At 43.0% G+C, this 16,640-nt stretch overlaps 1 protein-coding gene across 1 annotated transcript; it reads right to left on the bottom strand.

Moving 5' to 3' along the window:
* Window positions 1-4,155: 4,155 nt before the first annotated feature.
* LOC140907126 (carboxymethylenebutenolidase homolog) lies at window positions 4,156-16,324 on the bottom strand. Its single transcript, XM_073332361.1, has 5 exons — window positions 16,110-16,324; window positions 15,081-15,188; window positions 9,916-10,058; window positions 8,218-8,309; window positions 4,156-4,335 (listed from the first exon to the last, which is right to left on the bottom strand). Exons 1-5 carry the CDS (start codon window positions 16,322-16,324, stop codon window positions 4,156-4,158), a joined length of 738 nt encoding a protein of 245 aa, XP_073188462.1.
* Between the last annotated feature and the right edge of the window lie 316 nt (window positions 16,325-16,640).

The following is a 16,640-nucleotide window of genomic DNA, read 5'->3' as shown; positions in this document are numbered from 1 at the left end:
CTCCCGGCGCCTGCGCTTATCATACACGCGCAGAGCAAAACAGGAGCGAGCGGGCAGGGGTGGGGCCGGAGGCTTCCCAGCATGGAAGGATCTGGTACATAAGAGTGGCCAGATTGGTCAGAGCAATGGTCCAGCTAGCCCAGTACCCTTCTGCCCGGGTGACTGCTCAGCTGCTTCGGGGGGAATGAACAGAACCGGCAATCACCCAGTGAGCCACCCCTGGCAGCCAGTCCAAGCTGCTGGCGGTCAGAGGTTGAGGGACACCCTTGTGCCCTTAACTGAGTAGGGAGCAGCGTCTTTACAGCCCTGCACTGCCAAGGGAAAGGTACCATAAAATCGCTGCTGGGCTGTCTTCGAAGCAGATGCTTATTCCTCATGAGGGCGAGCCCTGTCACCCTCAACCTGTGCCTCAGTGATTATGGCTACCCCCAAATGATTTAACTGGGAGATCGCTTGTGAATAGCCTGCAGTCCTCCATTTCCAGCACCCAGGAGAAAGAGCGTGGGTCTGACTCCCACTGGTGTAAAAAGAAACAGTATTTACAGCCTAGAAAACAGAAGTGAGAGCAGCAGTGGGTGGGCAATAAATGAGGCAAGGCAGAGGGAAATGTGAGGGAGCTACTGCTGGGACTGCATGGGGTTAGGATTTTCTAAAGTGCTTTGGGAATTTAGGCACACCAGGCCCAGTGAAAGTAAATGGGACATGCTCCTTTCACCCCTTGTGTGCCTTTGAAAATTCCTGCCCTGGGGAACAGAGGGCTGTCAATAGGAATGCTGAAGGGAATGGTGCTACATTAGTATGGAGCTGTACTTCATCTAAATCAAGGTTTCCCAAATATACCACACCGGTGCCCCATTCCAGATCAAGAAAAGCTTCCTGACCCCTCTCTCCAATACCTTGTGCAGCAGAAATGTTCTAAACTTAACCATGCTAGAAACAACTACTAATTACCTGAGCAAAACAAGGTCCCATTCAAGTTGATGGCATTCCTCTGCTTCAAAAAAATTTGTCTTGATGTAACACTATTTCCAAGATTTTTTGATAAATGTGGTGCACATACAGGACATTCATCTACCCACCATTGAGAGTTCAGCTGCTGATCACTCTAGAAATCCTCCACTTTCACTCTGAATTCAAGTTAGCATTTCATTTTGTAAGAGCTGCTTTGCTTCAGTATGAAAGAGGAGCTGCTGACAGGGCCTGATTAACCTTTTGTGGGCTTGGCCCCAAACCTATTTTTTTGTGGACTCGGACCCATGGGACACTACAGCAGGAGTGCTGGAACCTCTCCTCCCACCCCACCCACCTCTTCCCCCTGAGGTCCTGCCCCCACCCTGACCCTGCCACTCCCTGCTCTCCCTCCTCCCCCTTCCTCATCACTTGATCCTTCCCACCTTCCTCCCCATTTTAGGGGTTTAAGCAAAGTGAATGAAGCTATTGTATGCTTTGCCTTTATATGTCCATATACTTCCCTTCTGACAAACAAGAAAACTTAATCACATGGACCAACTATCCACTTCCAAGAAAGGCAGGCATAAATATACATGAAACTTTTCCCCATATATGAGCCTAGTTTGGTCTTTCATAACCCCATACAATTTTTGACCACTCAGTGCATAGTACTTTCTAAAGCCAGACCTTAATTACATTTATTACTAAATAATGTCTTAATCTGATCAATAAGAGTAGTGTTTAATTTCTCTGGCATCCTAAAAAAAGAGTTCTGGACATGGTAACAAACTCTACATAATAGTAAAATTATAAAACAAAAGTATATATTGTATATATATTATATGTATATGTATATATATATATGTATTATATATATATATATATATATATATATATATATATATATATATACCAGAGCAGGATTAGAGTTAAAAACCCTTGAGATTTCAATATCTGCACAGATTCCAGTAACAACAGTAGAAAAGTCTGATGCTCTTCTCACTGCGCTGAAAAGGGTGGGTTGGGTTGGGGTTTTTTGCCTTCAACTATCACTATTCCTTAATTTTTTTTTGGGTGGAGGGGGGTAGCCCAGGGCTGGGCTGTGGGTCAGGAGTGAGAGGCACCAGCAGAGCTGGGGTGGGGGATCCCAGGGCTGGGCTGGCAGAGGGCTGCCTGGCTCAATCCTGGGGGTGAGGAAGGGGCAAGGGACAAGCACAGTGGGGCAGGCGAGGGGGTGTCAGTGCCCTGCCAGAGCGAGGTAGGAGTCAGGGGCAAGTACTGCGGGGTGGTGGGGGACAGATAGGATCCCCCAGGGCAGCATGGAGCTGGTACCTACCTCTATCTGCCAGAGCAGGGTCCTTGGGAGTGAATTCTCTTTCTCTCTCTCCAACTGAGCTGCAGCTCCTCCAGGCAACAGCAGCTGCTCTTCCCGCCCTCCTGGTGGAGAGGCTGATTTCGGTTACTCCTATAACTGGACTTTCCAGTAAAAAAACAGACACCTGGCATCAGAGGCACAGGAATGAGGTAGCCATGGGAGGGCACTTTTTTTCTGCCTTAAGGGTGAGCAACAGGGTTGGGAAGGGGTGGAGAGGAGCAGGGCTGGGGAGAGGCAGAGTGAGGGGGGTCCTCGGGAGAAGAGTTGGAGTGGGGGTAGGGCCACAGTCCAGGCACCTGTGTGGGCCCTTTCTGCAGTGACTGGCACCATTGTAAACCCAGTACTGGCTGCTGATGAAAGGTTCCTATGTTATTGTAAAGTGATACAAAAAGCAAAGAAGTATTGGCAGTCTTTAAGGCAGTTCTTTGAGTCTTAATTTCATAGTGTAGACATACCCTTGAAGGCAATTCAGTATTTTAACAGCTTAAAGAAAGACATGGTGGAAGTTTTCAGGCTTTCCTTTGGCAGCAAGAGCTTGACAGTGCACGAAACAAACAATGAAGCTAACATGACGTATGATATATCTAAATGATTAAGGAGATCTTAGTATCAAAATCAAATATGGAGGCACTTTTGAGGTGTCATTTTTAAGAATACAAAATACTTTTACAGAATTATTTTTAATTGTGCACTATTGCTAGCTTCTGACTCAACCATGACATGAGCATATTCCTTCAGGTATGTCTATACTACCCGCCAGATCGTCAGGCAGCGATCAATCCAGCGGGAGTCGATTTATTGCGTCTACTCTAGACGCAATAAATTGACTCCCAAGAACTCTCCTGTCGACTCCTGTACTCCACCACCGCAAGAGGCGCAGGCAGAGTTGACGGGGGAGCGGCAGCAGTCGACTCACCACAGTGAAGACACCACAGTGAGTAGGTCTACGTACGTCGACTTCAGCTACGTTATTCACATAGCTGATGTTGCGTAACTTCTATCGATCCCACCCCCCCAACCCCCCAGTGTAGACCAGGCCTTAGAGTGGAAGAATTTTTTCCAGTGGCATAGGGTTCTAAATGAGTTTATAATGAACACTCGACTGGTGTCATCCATGTTTGCAGAACAACACCTTTTGACAGTGTCTGCAGTCATTTGATTTATCTGTTCACATCGGTTGCTCTCTGTTCACCATACTTGGCTAGACTGCTCCTTCCTGTTACACAAACAGCAAATTCTACTAAGTACAGCAATATGTCTTGTATAAATGTTTTGTAGTTGTTAATAAAAAAAATGTTTTGACTTATTAAAAGAAAAAACAGGACATTGCAGGTGTCCCCCAAAAAACTTCCTGGGACATCATTTAGAAAAAACACATGGCTCTGCTGGTGAAATTAGGATGTATGGTCACTTTTGTCATGATAGTATAGATCAAAGGAGTCCACACTCTCAATTTCCATTAGTATTAATTATGATTAAAATATGATCATTAAAAGAATATGCCCTATACAAATTGGAGAACTTTTTCCGGCAGATTATAACTATATTAAGATAGGCTGAATTTGAACAACTTTTTAATGCTTAATGATTTCTTCATTCAACAATGATTCAATATGAAATCAGATTATAAACATTAAGAACTACAAATGAAAAAGTTACTATTTTTAATTGTTGTAAATTCTCTACAAAACAGTACAGATTTTCTTTTTCAAAGTTATAGGAATAGGACCTTTATATTTTCTGTAAAATATAATTCAATCAAGTGCTACTCTTAAATCCCCAAAATATATTACTTTATATTGTTTTACAGACTAGACTTTATATTTCTGTTAAACATATGTTTTCAGCCAGTTCATCATATCCTTTCTTGCTTCTTCAATGTAAGGTTTATCTCGAGGTTTCATATCTTCTGGCTTTAACTCTGCAAAGCCATGAACTTGTCCAGGATAAACTTTAATTCTATATTCAACTTGACAGTACTGTTTCAGTTTCTTCTCCAGTAAGATGATCTGCAACACAGAGCATCTTCCATTATTGTGTTGTTTTTAATTTTTGTTTAACTTGTCAACTCTCAGTTTGTCCATTGTTTGGCTTTCTGGAAGATGTGATTAGTATCTTCTTTACTTATCTAACACTCAGGCCAGATTTTTATTAACGAACCTCTTTTTACAGGCTCTTAACTAATAAAGAAGAAAACTTATCTTTGAAATATGACTCTGTGAAAGATATGGTAATTTCCTCCCATATCCTTAAGAAACCTTAGTGAATTAAGTCTTAGTATCCTTGGGGTTCATTGTACCAAATACAAAGTTTATGTATTATTGTGGGCCAGGACTGTATGTAACTTCGGTAGGGGGAGATCCAATATAAGGCCTGAGTGATCAAAGGACTCTACTGAACAATGTGTCAGATAAGAATGAGCTTTTGGGACAATACGCGTGAAGTGGATTTCCTGGGAAATATCTCAGGTAAGGTGAATTCAAATTCTGCACCTCCGGTTATGCAAAAATCCAGCCTTTGAAGTTACACCCTGAGGAGCAGGCCTTTGTCTGTGGATCACCTGTTACGTAAGGCCAGTATTAAAAGCCCAAGTTGTATAAAGGAAAGACTGAACTATTCATGGTTGTTCTGGCTCTGAATCTGAGACAGTTATGAACTTGTAACCATGGGGAAAACCCAGTTGAACAAGTGATACCTACCAGAGCCAGAGGCTGGAGTTGAGGTGATCTCTGGTAAGCTTTTTAGACGTATGTAGATTCTTTTATTGTTTTTACTATGTTTGCTCTGTAATGCTTTCACCATAAGAATAAATGTGCTTGCTTAGAAAAAGATGTGGTAACTCATAATTGCTGGCAATTACATTGTTCTTAGCATTCAAAGAGAAAACAAAGTGCAGACTCCGTCCTGTTTAGGCAGTCTGGCTTGCTGGGAATATCACAGAGTAGACAGAAATGGTGCAGCTTGACAAATCCCAGTCAAAAGGGAGAAAGACACAGGTCTCTGTGGTGGGAGGGGCTAGCTGCCTTGAGTACAATCCTGTCTAAGACCCTGCTCCTGCTCACGCAATTACAGCTACATTCTATTTTTAGTGCACTAGCTCGATCAGAGCTAACGTGGGTATGTCTCCTCAAGCTTGAAGTGTGAATGTACCCTCAGTTGCACATGCATGGGCCAGATGTGGAGGGGAATTTCATTTTTAATGTGTAGACCTGTGCAGATGGCTGTGCAGTATTATCTGTGAAGGTGAGTATGTAAGCAGGTAGGACTGTAAAGGATTCCTGCTTCCTTCTGCACTATACCCAATCCTATGTTAAAAGAACATTAAGGTTGCAAAGCCAACCACTCAGAAATTAGAAAATTAAGCCCCGCTTTGCAATCTTAATTCAGCCTCTTTGTGCATATTCATTATGATACAGTCTCCAACTACATTATCACATACTATTTTTCCCACAGGACCCCTGCCTCATTCAATAAACAGAATGAACTGTGCTCTGGGGCTGAATCAAGGTTGGGTAGCGAAGGAGGCAGTTGTCTCATTTGTTGCAGAATTTGGAAGGTCTGTTAGTTGGAAGGAAGAGAAAGGAGGGTCTCAAAAGTGTATGTGTTTGTGTAATTAAAGAATGTATCATAATTCCTGTGCCCAAAGGGTCTGAATTAAGGTTGCATGAGCAACTGTAAAATTTCTGTTACTTTGCAGTCAGAACATTCTTTTCATGTATTTTTTTCAGATGTAAATAGGGAAGTGTATGGAATGAAGCCTAGGTTTGGTACCTCACCGGAGCACATGCAGTGCAGGACAGAGAGTTCCACTGCTGTACAGCGCATTACAGATGATGGAAGCTTTTAGGGCATTTTTTGTTTTTCTTTTTTTAAGAACCTAGGAATTTCCATTTAAAAAAAAATACATTAAATAACCCTTGAAAAATAAAAGCACTTAGAAGAAAAATTAAAGGTAATGTGGCCTGTGCAATCTTAATTGTTCCCTCGTGTGTGTATGCATTACAATGCAGTCTTTATGTAATCACATACTATATTTTCCAAAGGGCCCAAGCCTTATTCAGTTTGCAGGGTGGGTGAAATAGCATTGTGTAGTGAATGAGGCTGGGGAAGAGTACTGAGTCCTTCACCTTGGAAATTGGACAGTATGTAGTGAATGAAGGTTTTGTTCAGTCAGTGCAGGGACAGCCATATCTGAGGCATGGATCCACACGTTTAAATAATGCAAATAAAAATAAATATAGATCAGCTTCTTCCTTAACTGAGCACTATCCATACTACCCAGTGAATAAGGCAAGAGTTCTACTGAACAAAAATAATGTAAGGATCATGTAATTAAACACTGTGGGTGAAATCCTGGCCCCACTGAAGTCAATACCAACACTTGAATGGATTTCATCCTGTGTCCTAATGCATATGGATAAGGGCACAAAGTTGTTCATCCAACCTTAATATTGGCATTTCCTGTCATGTAAGTGTTTCATTTTACACCTCAAGATTCTCTTAATGCAGTTTTTGTATGGAATTTAGATTTTCCTGATGCATCTATTCCATGCTGTAGGCACATTACATGGATTAAATAACATTCTTATGAAAAAATATCAAGTATATCTGAGAAGAATAGAAAAGGAGTACTTGTGGCACCTTAGAAACTAACAAATGTATTAGAGCATAAGCTTTTGTGAGCTACAGCTCACTTCATCTGTAGCTCATGAAAGCTTATGCTCTAATACATTTGTTAGTCTCTGTTAGTCTCTAAGGTGCCACAAGTACTCCTTTTCTTTTTACAGATACAAACTAACACGGCTGCTACTCTGAAACCTGTCAGTCCTCTCCCACTTATGGACTATTCCTACAGCATAAACTATGGTGTTGTGGTGATGTGCCATCACTGTCACTGCACAGGCAGGGAATTTATATGCAGACCAGGCTCTTGACTCCTATTTATGTACTTATGGGGCCCTTGTCATTTTAGTATTTTAGTGCCTACCAAGCATTAGTGAATTTACCCTCACAGCACCTTTGTTAGGCAGGGAGGTACTACCCTCATTTTACAGAGGGAACCAAGGCATGGTCACCCATGTCTACACTGGGAAAAAGTATATTAGGAAATGTACTAATTAGCCAGTGTGGCCTACTAGATAGAGTACTGGAGTGGGCCTTAGGAGAGCTGGGTTCTATTCCTAGCTCTGGCCTTGAGCAAGCCACTTCCTTCCCTGTGCCTCAGTTTCCTCATCTGTGACATGGAGATAAGGATACTGACCTCCTTTGAGATCTACTAATGACAAGCCCTATATAAGAGCTAGGTATTTTAATTATAGCTAATCTTACATCATTCCTTTTTTTAAAAAAAACACTATATTTCCTCATCTAGCCAGGGCATAAGGTTTACAGGTATTATAAGTAAAATATGTTCATTACCACTTTTCTAACCTAGTTCAGTTTCCCAGTATACCCAGACTGACTAGGTGACCTGCTCACAGTCACTCAGAGAGTTCTGGAGCAGGGCTGAGAACTGAACCTCTGTCTCCAGAGTCTAAATTCAGTGGCTTAACCCTGTGCCCTCTAAGAGGCAGCACAAATGTCGAAGTGGTTAAAGTGTATGGTTTGTACCCACTGGAGTCTCTTTGTACACATTCAGCCCTTGCTTGCTGTGATACAAAGAGGCTGACCGTTGGCCCCACCATGTTTCTGTTCAGTCCCCCCGAAAGAGAAGCTATACAGTGGCTTCTCTGTAATCTCAAGGAGAAGCTAAAATATAGCTACTGCTCTGCTCTCCTGTCTCCCCAAGGGTTTCCTAGCAGGCCTACACAGATATCCAGTAGCCAGAATTCTGCTTTATAAGATAAAAGCATGTCAGAAAAAGAGAAATCTGTTTTGAGACAAACACTTACTTGGTCATACGAAATGGTGTGATCTTTTTCCCCAAAAATAAAAAACGTCGGGTTCAGCAAATTATATCTGTCATCAGAGTCCCTGATTATTCCTATAACACATTTTGAGAGAGTATTTAAATCATGTGACATCTTTCAAGGTGAGCTGCAAATTTAAATACAAAACTTCTATTTACTTCAGCAATATTTATTTTTTATTATAAAAATGTTCTGTCACAAATGCTACGTGCACGCGTAAATCAGCTTTAAACTCACACAGCATAAAATATAGTGTAAAAAAACACTCAGAGAACCTCAAGAGGCTCAACTTTCCTCAAGCCAACCCAGCAAATGAAAGATAGTATATTCATGTACATGGGCCCTGCAAGATATCCTGAATGTCAACAAAGGTGGGTTATTGGGACCAGTGAGGGCAGCAAACTTTAGAGTCAACAGCCCCTTACTCATCCCAAAAATTGGGATGGAGCATAAGGAGAAAGATGATATGTAAGCTAGACAGGATCCAAGTTGGATAGGGATTTAAAAATCAGCAACTCTTGGCAATGGCTTCCAATTGGGGGTAGTTCAGTCTATGGAATGCCAAGATGTAAGAAGCATCACTAAGCAGATAAGAGAAGTTGCATTCTGCAGTCAATGAAAGTTGAGTGGTCCTCAAGACTGATGTTCAGCACATTACAGCAATCTAAACTGGAAGTGGCTGAAGGCATGGATAAGTGTGGCTAGGTCCATATCTGAAAGGAAACGCTGTACCTGCCTTGCCAAGCCAAGATGAAAGAAAGCACTTTTGGTTGCTGCTGTACCAGGGAACCAACATGGCTCCCACATTGTGAAACTCCTTAACCATCGGCAGATGTGCTCCTCCCATCAGAATAGGCAGCAGAATCCTCTCTGCCATCGTCTGTGCCAAATGTCCAGTCTAACTTCCTGCAATGTTCCTACAAACTAGGCTCCGTTGGGCATTCAGCACATGAACAACAGACAACTTACCTTTTCTCCTTTCAGACCATTTATATCCCAAATTATTGTGCTCTGGGATATCCCAGTATGCATTATGCCATGGCAATGCTGAGAGCAGAGAACCCTGCTGGAGCATAGAGCCAGTCAAGTGGAAATCAGGAAATACTTGATTCTTAGGGCTAGTCTTCACTACGAGCTTAATCGGCGCCACTGTGATTGATGCAGAGGTATTGATTTAGTGGGTCTGGTGAAGATGTGATAAGTTGGCGAGAGAGCACTCTGCCATCGACATAGCATAGTGTAGACACCATTTTCAATCAATATAAGTTACATCAACTTATGTAATTTACATAACTTAATTAGTGTAATTTACATCAATTTACAGTGTTAGTGTAGACAAGGCATTCATATATTTCACAGATTAGCACATGTTTTATTCTGATGAAAAACAAAATATTCTGGGGGAAAAGATCACAATTTTCCAAGCAGTTATAGCGCTGGTGAGGACATTCAGTGAAAAATGAAAAATTACATTTTCTGTTGTGTGAACATCTTAAATACTGGCTTTCCCTTTAGTTAGTGGAAGCATATAGCACATATTGCTGAAATAAATAGTCATATTTAAATCTGCAGCTCACCTGTAAATTGAATACTTATAGAAATCTATATAAAGCAACATCTAAAATATATACTCTACATAATCAAGTGAGCCTGCTCAAGTTTACATGCAATCTTCACTACCATAGAGGGACACGCCAGTCATTAATTCAGGATTTTTCAGCATCAAGTGATGTACAGCCATTCCACCCCAAGAAAACCCAACGACACCGATCTTCTTTGCACTGCATTGCTCCTTTAGATACTTCAAGACAACGTCAGCTTCCCTAAGACATACAAACAAAAGTGAACTAAGAAATCTATAGCAGATTTAATCTGAAAATCTAAAAAGAAAACCCAAAAATACATAAAATTGTCCCCATCTACTCCTTCTGTCATTTAAAATTATTCCAGCCCCAGATTAGGTATTGCTATTCTTAAATATGGGTTAGGAACTATGGCCCTAATTCAGAAGAGTATCCCTATATTGGACAGCAATTAAGCATGTGCTTAAAGTTAAACATTTTCTTCAGTAGAACTTAAGTAGAGTAAATTAATCATGGGCTGAAGTAATTATCTGAATTGGGAGCTATCCTACCATTTCCAGGAGAACTGACTAAGAATTACTTCATCCAGAAGAGAACTAATAAGAACAAGACATGCAAGCAAGTGCAAATGTGCACAAACAGAATTTTACATGATGGATTGTGGGAGCAGAAGAGCTTAGCTTGATTCTGTAAAAATGAAATACTTATTTAGGTAAACAAATTACATGACTATATTATGACCCACCTCATACTTTGTGATGTAGCATAAAATAATTCCAGCCAACCACTTGACAGAGTGTTAAAGAATTATCCAACTAAACATTTTTCCAAAATTAAACTGACAATAACTACTACACAAAAAGGCACATGTACTGCATATGAAGGGTAATGTAACAAATTTGGGAATATATAATATATACCATGGTCAATTCTTTTTTTTAATTTCAGAAGTCTCAACAAGTTTGAAAACATTTTCATTTTATTATTTTTCAGAGGTCTGATTTTTAGTTTTTTAAATTTTAAATGTAATTGCATATACTAAGCTAGATTTTCAAAACTTGGTGTCTAAGCTGATAGGTAAGTGCTTATATATCTGCACCTTGTTTTGGGAAAGAATTCTAAAAGGTAAATGTTCAGCAACTATCCGTTCTGAAAATTCAGTAATATTGTTATACACAGGGATTCTGGGATTTGCATAGTTGGAAGCTGGGCCGGCAGGAGTAGGGGATAAGCTGGGTGCACTGAGCTACTCCTAAGAGGTTATGGAAGTGCTTAGTGGCCCATCAGTCAATGTCAGAGTAGATGGGTGTCACTCTGGCTTTATTGTCTGTTTCTTGAAGTTTCAGGCTCTCCTGATGGACACTGAAGAACTAACAGTGCCTCCCTGAATTCAGGAACCGGTTTGTTGCAAATGTCGGTATGGACTATAGATAACTGTACCTACATTTCATTTGCTGTTTAAAAGTGATAAATTTAATCAGAGGAACTTAGATGTCTTCCTCAAAGTATTTAGAGAAGAGCTGCAGAAAGGACCTGAAAGCTCCCCTCAGAAATCAAGCACTGGCATGCAATGACAAAATACTAATTCACTAGTGTATGTACACACTGTGTAAAGTGAATATATTGGACGATATGTCAAGGAAGCATCAGATATATGGGATGTATGTTAGACAGACCTCCCATTGACACACTGAATCAGCATTCAGCTGATCATTTCCTCTGCAGGCATCGATATTTCCCTCCCACAGGAAACATTCTCTTTAATATGTTCTAGGGTAATCCTGCACATTTTGCTTAGGAGCTGTGCAAGAGAATAAATCCTATTATCATCAACTGGAGAAGGAAAGTGTGATGTGAGATGGGCAGACAATGGCTGACAGAGAATGGGAGCATTCTACTTGAAGAACTGATTCATGGAAAACTTTGCCTCCTTTCCACATGGAGTTTGGAGAAAGATCAAAGCCAGCCTCAGTACCTATGGATACAGGTGATAGGCGGCGTGAAAGCTGTGGGACACCAGAGGAGTAGTCTGGAGGACATTGGGAAGTGGCTGGTACTCTGCAGAGAGGTTAAGAAGACAGCAGCTGCGTGTGCCAAAGCCAAAGAAAAGAACTGTGGTTGGGGAGAAGGGGAGACAATGGTGCTACAATCCATACAGCAGGTGGGGATTGCCCACCACCCACATGAAACAGCTGTCTCCAGGTGAGTATGTTGGGCAGGGTGTTGCACGTTTATATTGTTCACAAGACCACGTTCTCATGATCTTTTCCCACTGCTACTCCTGAGACTCACTGCAGCCAGGAGTGGGGCATTTATCAAAAATGCCCCTCACCAAGTGGCAAGATTTGCAGCTCCTTATGTGAAAGACAGAGCATTCCCAGGTGTGAATACAACAGTCCATCCCACGGTGAAGCACAAGCCACAGCCCTTACAAGGTTAACAGAGCACAGCAGGCACCTTGCCCTGCCAACAGTGTCATTCAAGCAAGTGGCTGAGGTCTGTATGTCTGTCAGTAATAAAGATGTGCCTCTCCCCACCATTTTCCTTGTGTAAAATACGTAGACCAGAGCAACCCTCCTACAAGAACCCCCTGCTGTGACCCGGGACCTCTCCAGAAGCAAACTCCAGCTACCCTTGAAGAGGACATGGCCATTGCAAAGGAAGAGACAGGAGTCAAGAGAGGGGTGACACCAAGCTGATAACCCTTTACTTCACTACTTACTATGGTGGATCTGAGCATGAGGAGGAAATTACTCCAGTGCACCACCAGGAAACTCCAACTCCAGCCCCACAGCATCCATCCAAACATAGAATTGTATCTCTCCATTTGGCCCAAACCCTGCGCACATAAACCGTCTGGAAGCACAGCCAGGCAAGGCTCAGCATCTCTTCCCCCTGAGACTTTGCCCACTACAGAACTGCAACCTTTCCCCCCATCCCACTATCCTGAATTTGATGAACTGGAAACTACCATTCCCATCAACTCCCCTCCCATGGCACATGCTCTTCCCCAAGCCCAGCAGGAGGAAGGGGCAGAAATTGTATGGAAAGACCCTGACCCACGAAGAGACTTGGCACCTTTGAGAAGCAGTGGTGGCATGGCGCCAAGAGCAGCAGGGACTCTGGATGCAGGGGGCAAGCCCCAAGAACTGTGTGCGGAGCAGGCTGCAGCAAAAGCTGAGGCACAGGGTATGACTGCCATACGTTGCCGCTGGGAGCAGGTCTGTGCAAGACTTGTGGAGGAGCAGCAGAGACTGGGCAGGGAGCCAGCGGAGAGGGATCCCAGTGAGACACACCCCTACCAGATCCTGGCTTGGAAATCTGCAAGCCCCTATTTGCTTTGAAGGAGACTGGACTGCAGAGGGCACCCCTGGCAATAGGCCTGAAGGCTGGACTGTCCCCAGAGGCCCAGACAGGAACTGCTTTTGTTTCACTTTCAGCTGTAACTGTTTAAGCCACTGTACCTAGGGCAGGGGTGGGCAAACTTTTTGGCCCAATGGCCACATCTGGGTATGGAAATTGTATGGTGGGCCATGAATGCTCATGAAATTGGGGGTTGGGGTATGGGAGGGGGTGAGGGCTCTGGCTAGGGGTGCAGGCTCTGGGGTGGGGCCAGAAATGAGGAGTTCAGGGTGCGGAAGGGGGGATCCGGGCTGGCGCAGGAGGTTGGAGTGCGGGGCTGGGCTCCAGCTGGGGGTACGGGCTCTGGGGTGAGGCTGGGGATGAGGGGTTGGGGGTGCAGGAGGGTGCTCCGGGCTGGGACCAAGGGGTTCGGAGGGTGGGAAGTGGATCAGGGCTGGGGCAGGGGATTAGGCTGCAGGAGAGGGTCAGAGGTGCAGGCTCCAGGTGACACTTACCTCAAACAGCTCCCAGAAGCAGCAGCATGTCCCTCCTCCAGCTCCTACACGGACGTGCAGCCAGGTGGTTCGGCGAGCTGCCCTGTCCGCAGGCACCGCCCCTGCAGCTCCCATTGGCCATGGTTCCCAGCCAATGGGAGCTGCAGGAGCAGCAGTTGGGGCAGGGGCAGCATGTGGAGCCCACTGGCTGCCCCTATGTATAGGAGCCGGAGGAGGGATATGTCGCTGCTTCCGGGAGCAGCGCAGAGCCACAGCACGCGTGGAGCGGGGCAAGCTCCCAGCTGGAGCACCGGACCAGGGCAAACCCTGGACCCTGCTTCCCAGCGGGAGCTTGAGGGCCGGATTAAAATGTCTGAAGGGCCAGAGGCGGCCTCCAGGCCTTAGTTTGCCCACCCTGACCTAGAGTATCTGCAACCCTTCCCTTTCTTGCCAGCCCTAGTAAAATACCCCTTCACTTTAGCCAAACATCAGAGTGATTATTGGGACCCACCAGGTCTAACATCTACTGGATCTAGCAGCTGAAGCCCCTTCAGTGTTTGCCTCAGTCACGGTACACCCGGCGTGCTACTAGTGCCAGAAGTTTGGTGTGCCCTTGTCCTAGGTGGCTGTAGTAATTATGCCACCATCTCCACAAAGTGGGAGAGCCCAGACTCATATCCTACTTTCAAGAGACACTCGCACACGTCTGGGTGCCCAGCCAGCAGCACACCACAAGTGCATTGGTCAGATAACTGGTAAATTAAAAAATAAGCTCCTTTCATGGCACTTTTAAATATAAACTGAAATCCATGCAATTCCTCTTACTCCTAGTTTTTCCTCCCTTTCTGTAACCCCTCCTCCACATCCTTACACTTTTGCAAAATAAAAAGCACTTTGTGATCCCACACTTTTGAAGTAACCCTCTTTCCCCCTCAGTAGGCATCTTTTGCAGTTCCCCCCAGGCAGCCTTGAAGCACTGACCTGGCCCCAAGGAAGAACATGGTGCAGCAGCTCTCCTCTCTTAGTATGCCCAGGGATGGCCTAACTTTTCAACCTTTAACTCCTGTTATGCTCCCTCCCACACAGGATTTGTCTACTCTGTAATCTGGAGGACTGATTGCAACACCATAGATAGGTAGATCAAAGCAAGCTTGAATAATAATAGCAGTGAAGCCAACATGGATGGAGGCTATTTGAATATGTACCCAGAATCCTGAGCAGGCAGGGCCAGCTGTTGCAGCCACCCGTGTTGCAGCAGCTTCACTGCTGTTATTACTCAAGCTAGCTTTGATCTAGCTACATCAGAGCTAGCCCATGCAGCTGCCTAAAGGCACATACATTCTCTTTAATTGCTACATTAAATCCATATCTTTATGTTCAGGTGCCCATGAAGCTTTGAAATTTCCAGCATAAATATACATCTTACCTGTCCACTTTTGTGGGATCTCGATCTTTCAACCAGTCACCAAACTCAGCCCAGTGATCAGCGGATGTCCAAGGTTTTTTCCCCAGAAAAAAGTCTGGGCAGATGGCTCTGTATGAAAAATAAAATTGACTCAACTTTTAGGTCCGGGCAAGAACAACAGGGAAAATCTATGTACACCAAAATATTCATTTGGCCCTTTTTTGCCCCATAATGGTCACCCACATGGTTAGTGTCAGTATCACCTTCTAATCATCATGCTATTCCAGTAGTCAGAAAATTACTTAGCAAGATGTAGTAAGACTGAGCACCTGTCCCAGACCTAAAGAAGAGCTGTAGAAGCTTGAAAGCTTGTCTCTTTCATGAACAGAAATTGGTCCAGTAACAAGTATTACCTCACCCACCTAGTCTCTCTAAAAAAAATTCAGTGTTTCTGTAGAAAAATAAACTGATACTATATCACCTTATCTTTAAAAAATCAAATCCAAAGGCCAGTGCATTTAAAAGAAATCTTCATTGCTATGCACACTCGCTCTCTCTCACTCTCATGTTACATCTTTGCTAATGAAAGCTAAAAGAAATATTGTCATGTTGTCTAGTCTCAAAGAAGTTTTGTTTTAAAGAGAGGTTGCACAACCTACCATGAATATACATTTCTTGTTAGTATTTCTAATTAAATTTCAGTTTAAAACAGTTTCAGTTTTTTAAATCACCCACACTGCTGGGCACTCAAACACAGCAACCTTTTGTTGGTGCTTCTGTTAGTGCACTGCACCTTGACATTTCTCAGAACTCTGCTTGTGTCGCCATTATGTTCCGAGAATTGTTGCAGCCTGAACTGAGAAAATCTATTTTACACTGGGAGCTGTCAGGAAAGTACCATTTTTTATGTGTCCTTTATTCTTAGATAAGTAATTCAGACTGAAATGACATGATTTCTCCTTGTATATGGAAAACACAATTTGGAAATTGGAATCTGGTGAACCTGAGTGCGTCTCTTTGGGAAGAAATCAGTAAAACAATAATGCTTACACGTATCCCTCAGCTGCCACTAGATCAGTTATGTATCTAATGTCTGGGAATTGCCATCCATATATGTCATGAATCACAATCACAGCTTTGTCCGTGACAGAAGATGGTTTGCAAACATATGCCTTGATGTGCTCCACTTGCTCTTCATGTCCAAAGCCCACATAATCAGTTCTTTTTCCAATATCATATAGGAAAGGTTGAGCATCTAAAGTCATTTGAAAAACTAAAGTAAAGTAGAAATGAAAAAAGATATTAAACTATTAGCATAAAACAAATTAAATACACGTTGGATTTTCAGAAAATATTACATTGAGTGACATTATAACATTAATGAATAACTTTAATATGTCATGTCTCAAAGGGAAAATTAAAATTGAAGGGTAATGTTCCAAAGTGAGAAACTTTTCGAATAGGTCTCAACCAATCGTGTTAGTAAACTGAAAATAAAGAAAGGAAGATAAAAAAAGCAAAGTTAAGAATGACATACACAACTTAAACATTTGGGGCCTGTTTCTGATATCACACCTTTTT

This window comes from Lepidochelys kempii, chromosome 2 (genome assembly GCF_965140285.1).
Source record: "Lepidochelys kempii isolate rLepKem1 chromosome 2, rLepKem1.hap1, whole genome shotgun sequence".
Taxonomy (NCBI): Eukaryota; Metazoa; Chordata; order Testudines; family Cheloniidae; genus Lepidochelys; species Lepidochelys kempii.
Note: the sequence above shows the minus strand (reverse complement) of the source record. Positions and strands in the feature narration are given on the sequence as shown.

What these genes read in the sequence shown, in the direction of transcription:
- LOC140907126 (XM_073332361.1), bottom strand. Translation starts at nt 16,324, where the DNA reads ATGACTTTAGATGCTCAACCTTTCCTATATGATATTGGAAAAAGAACT. An exon ending in GTGGCAGCTGAGGGATACGT is followed by an intron (nt 15,189 to 16,109) that starts GTAAGCATTATT and finishes TTTTTCATACAG; the next exon opens with AGCCATCTGCCCAGACTTTT. An exon ending in GACTGGCGTGTCCCTCTATG is followed by an intron (nt 8,310 to 9,915) that starts GTAGTGAAGATT and finishes AATGTGTTATAG; the next exon opens with GAATAATCAGGGACTCTGAT.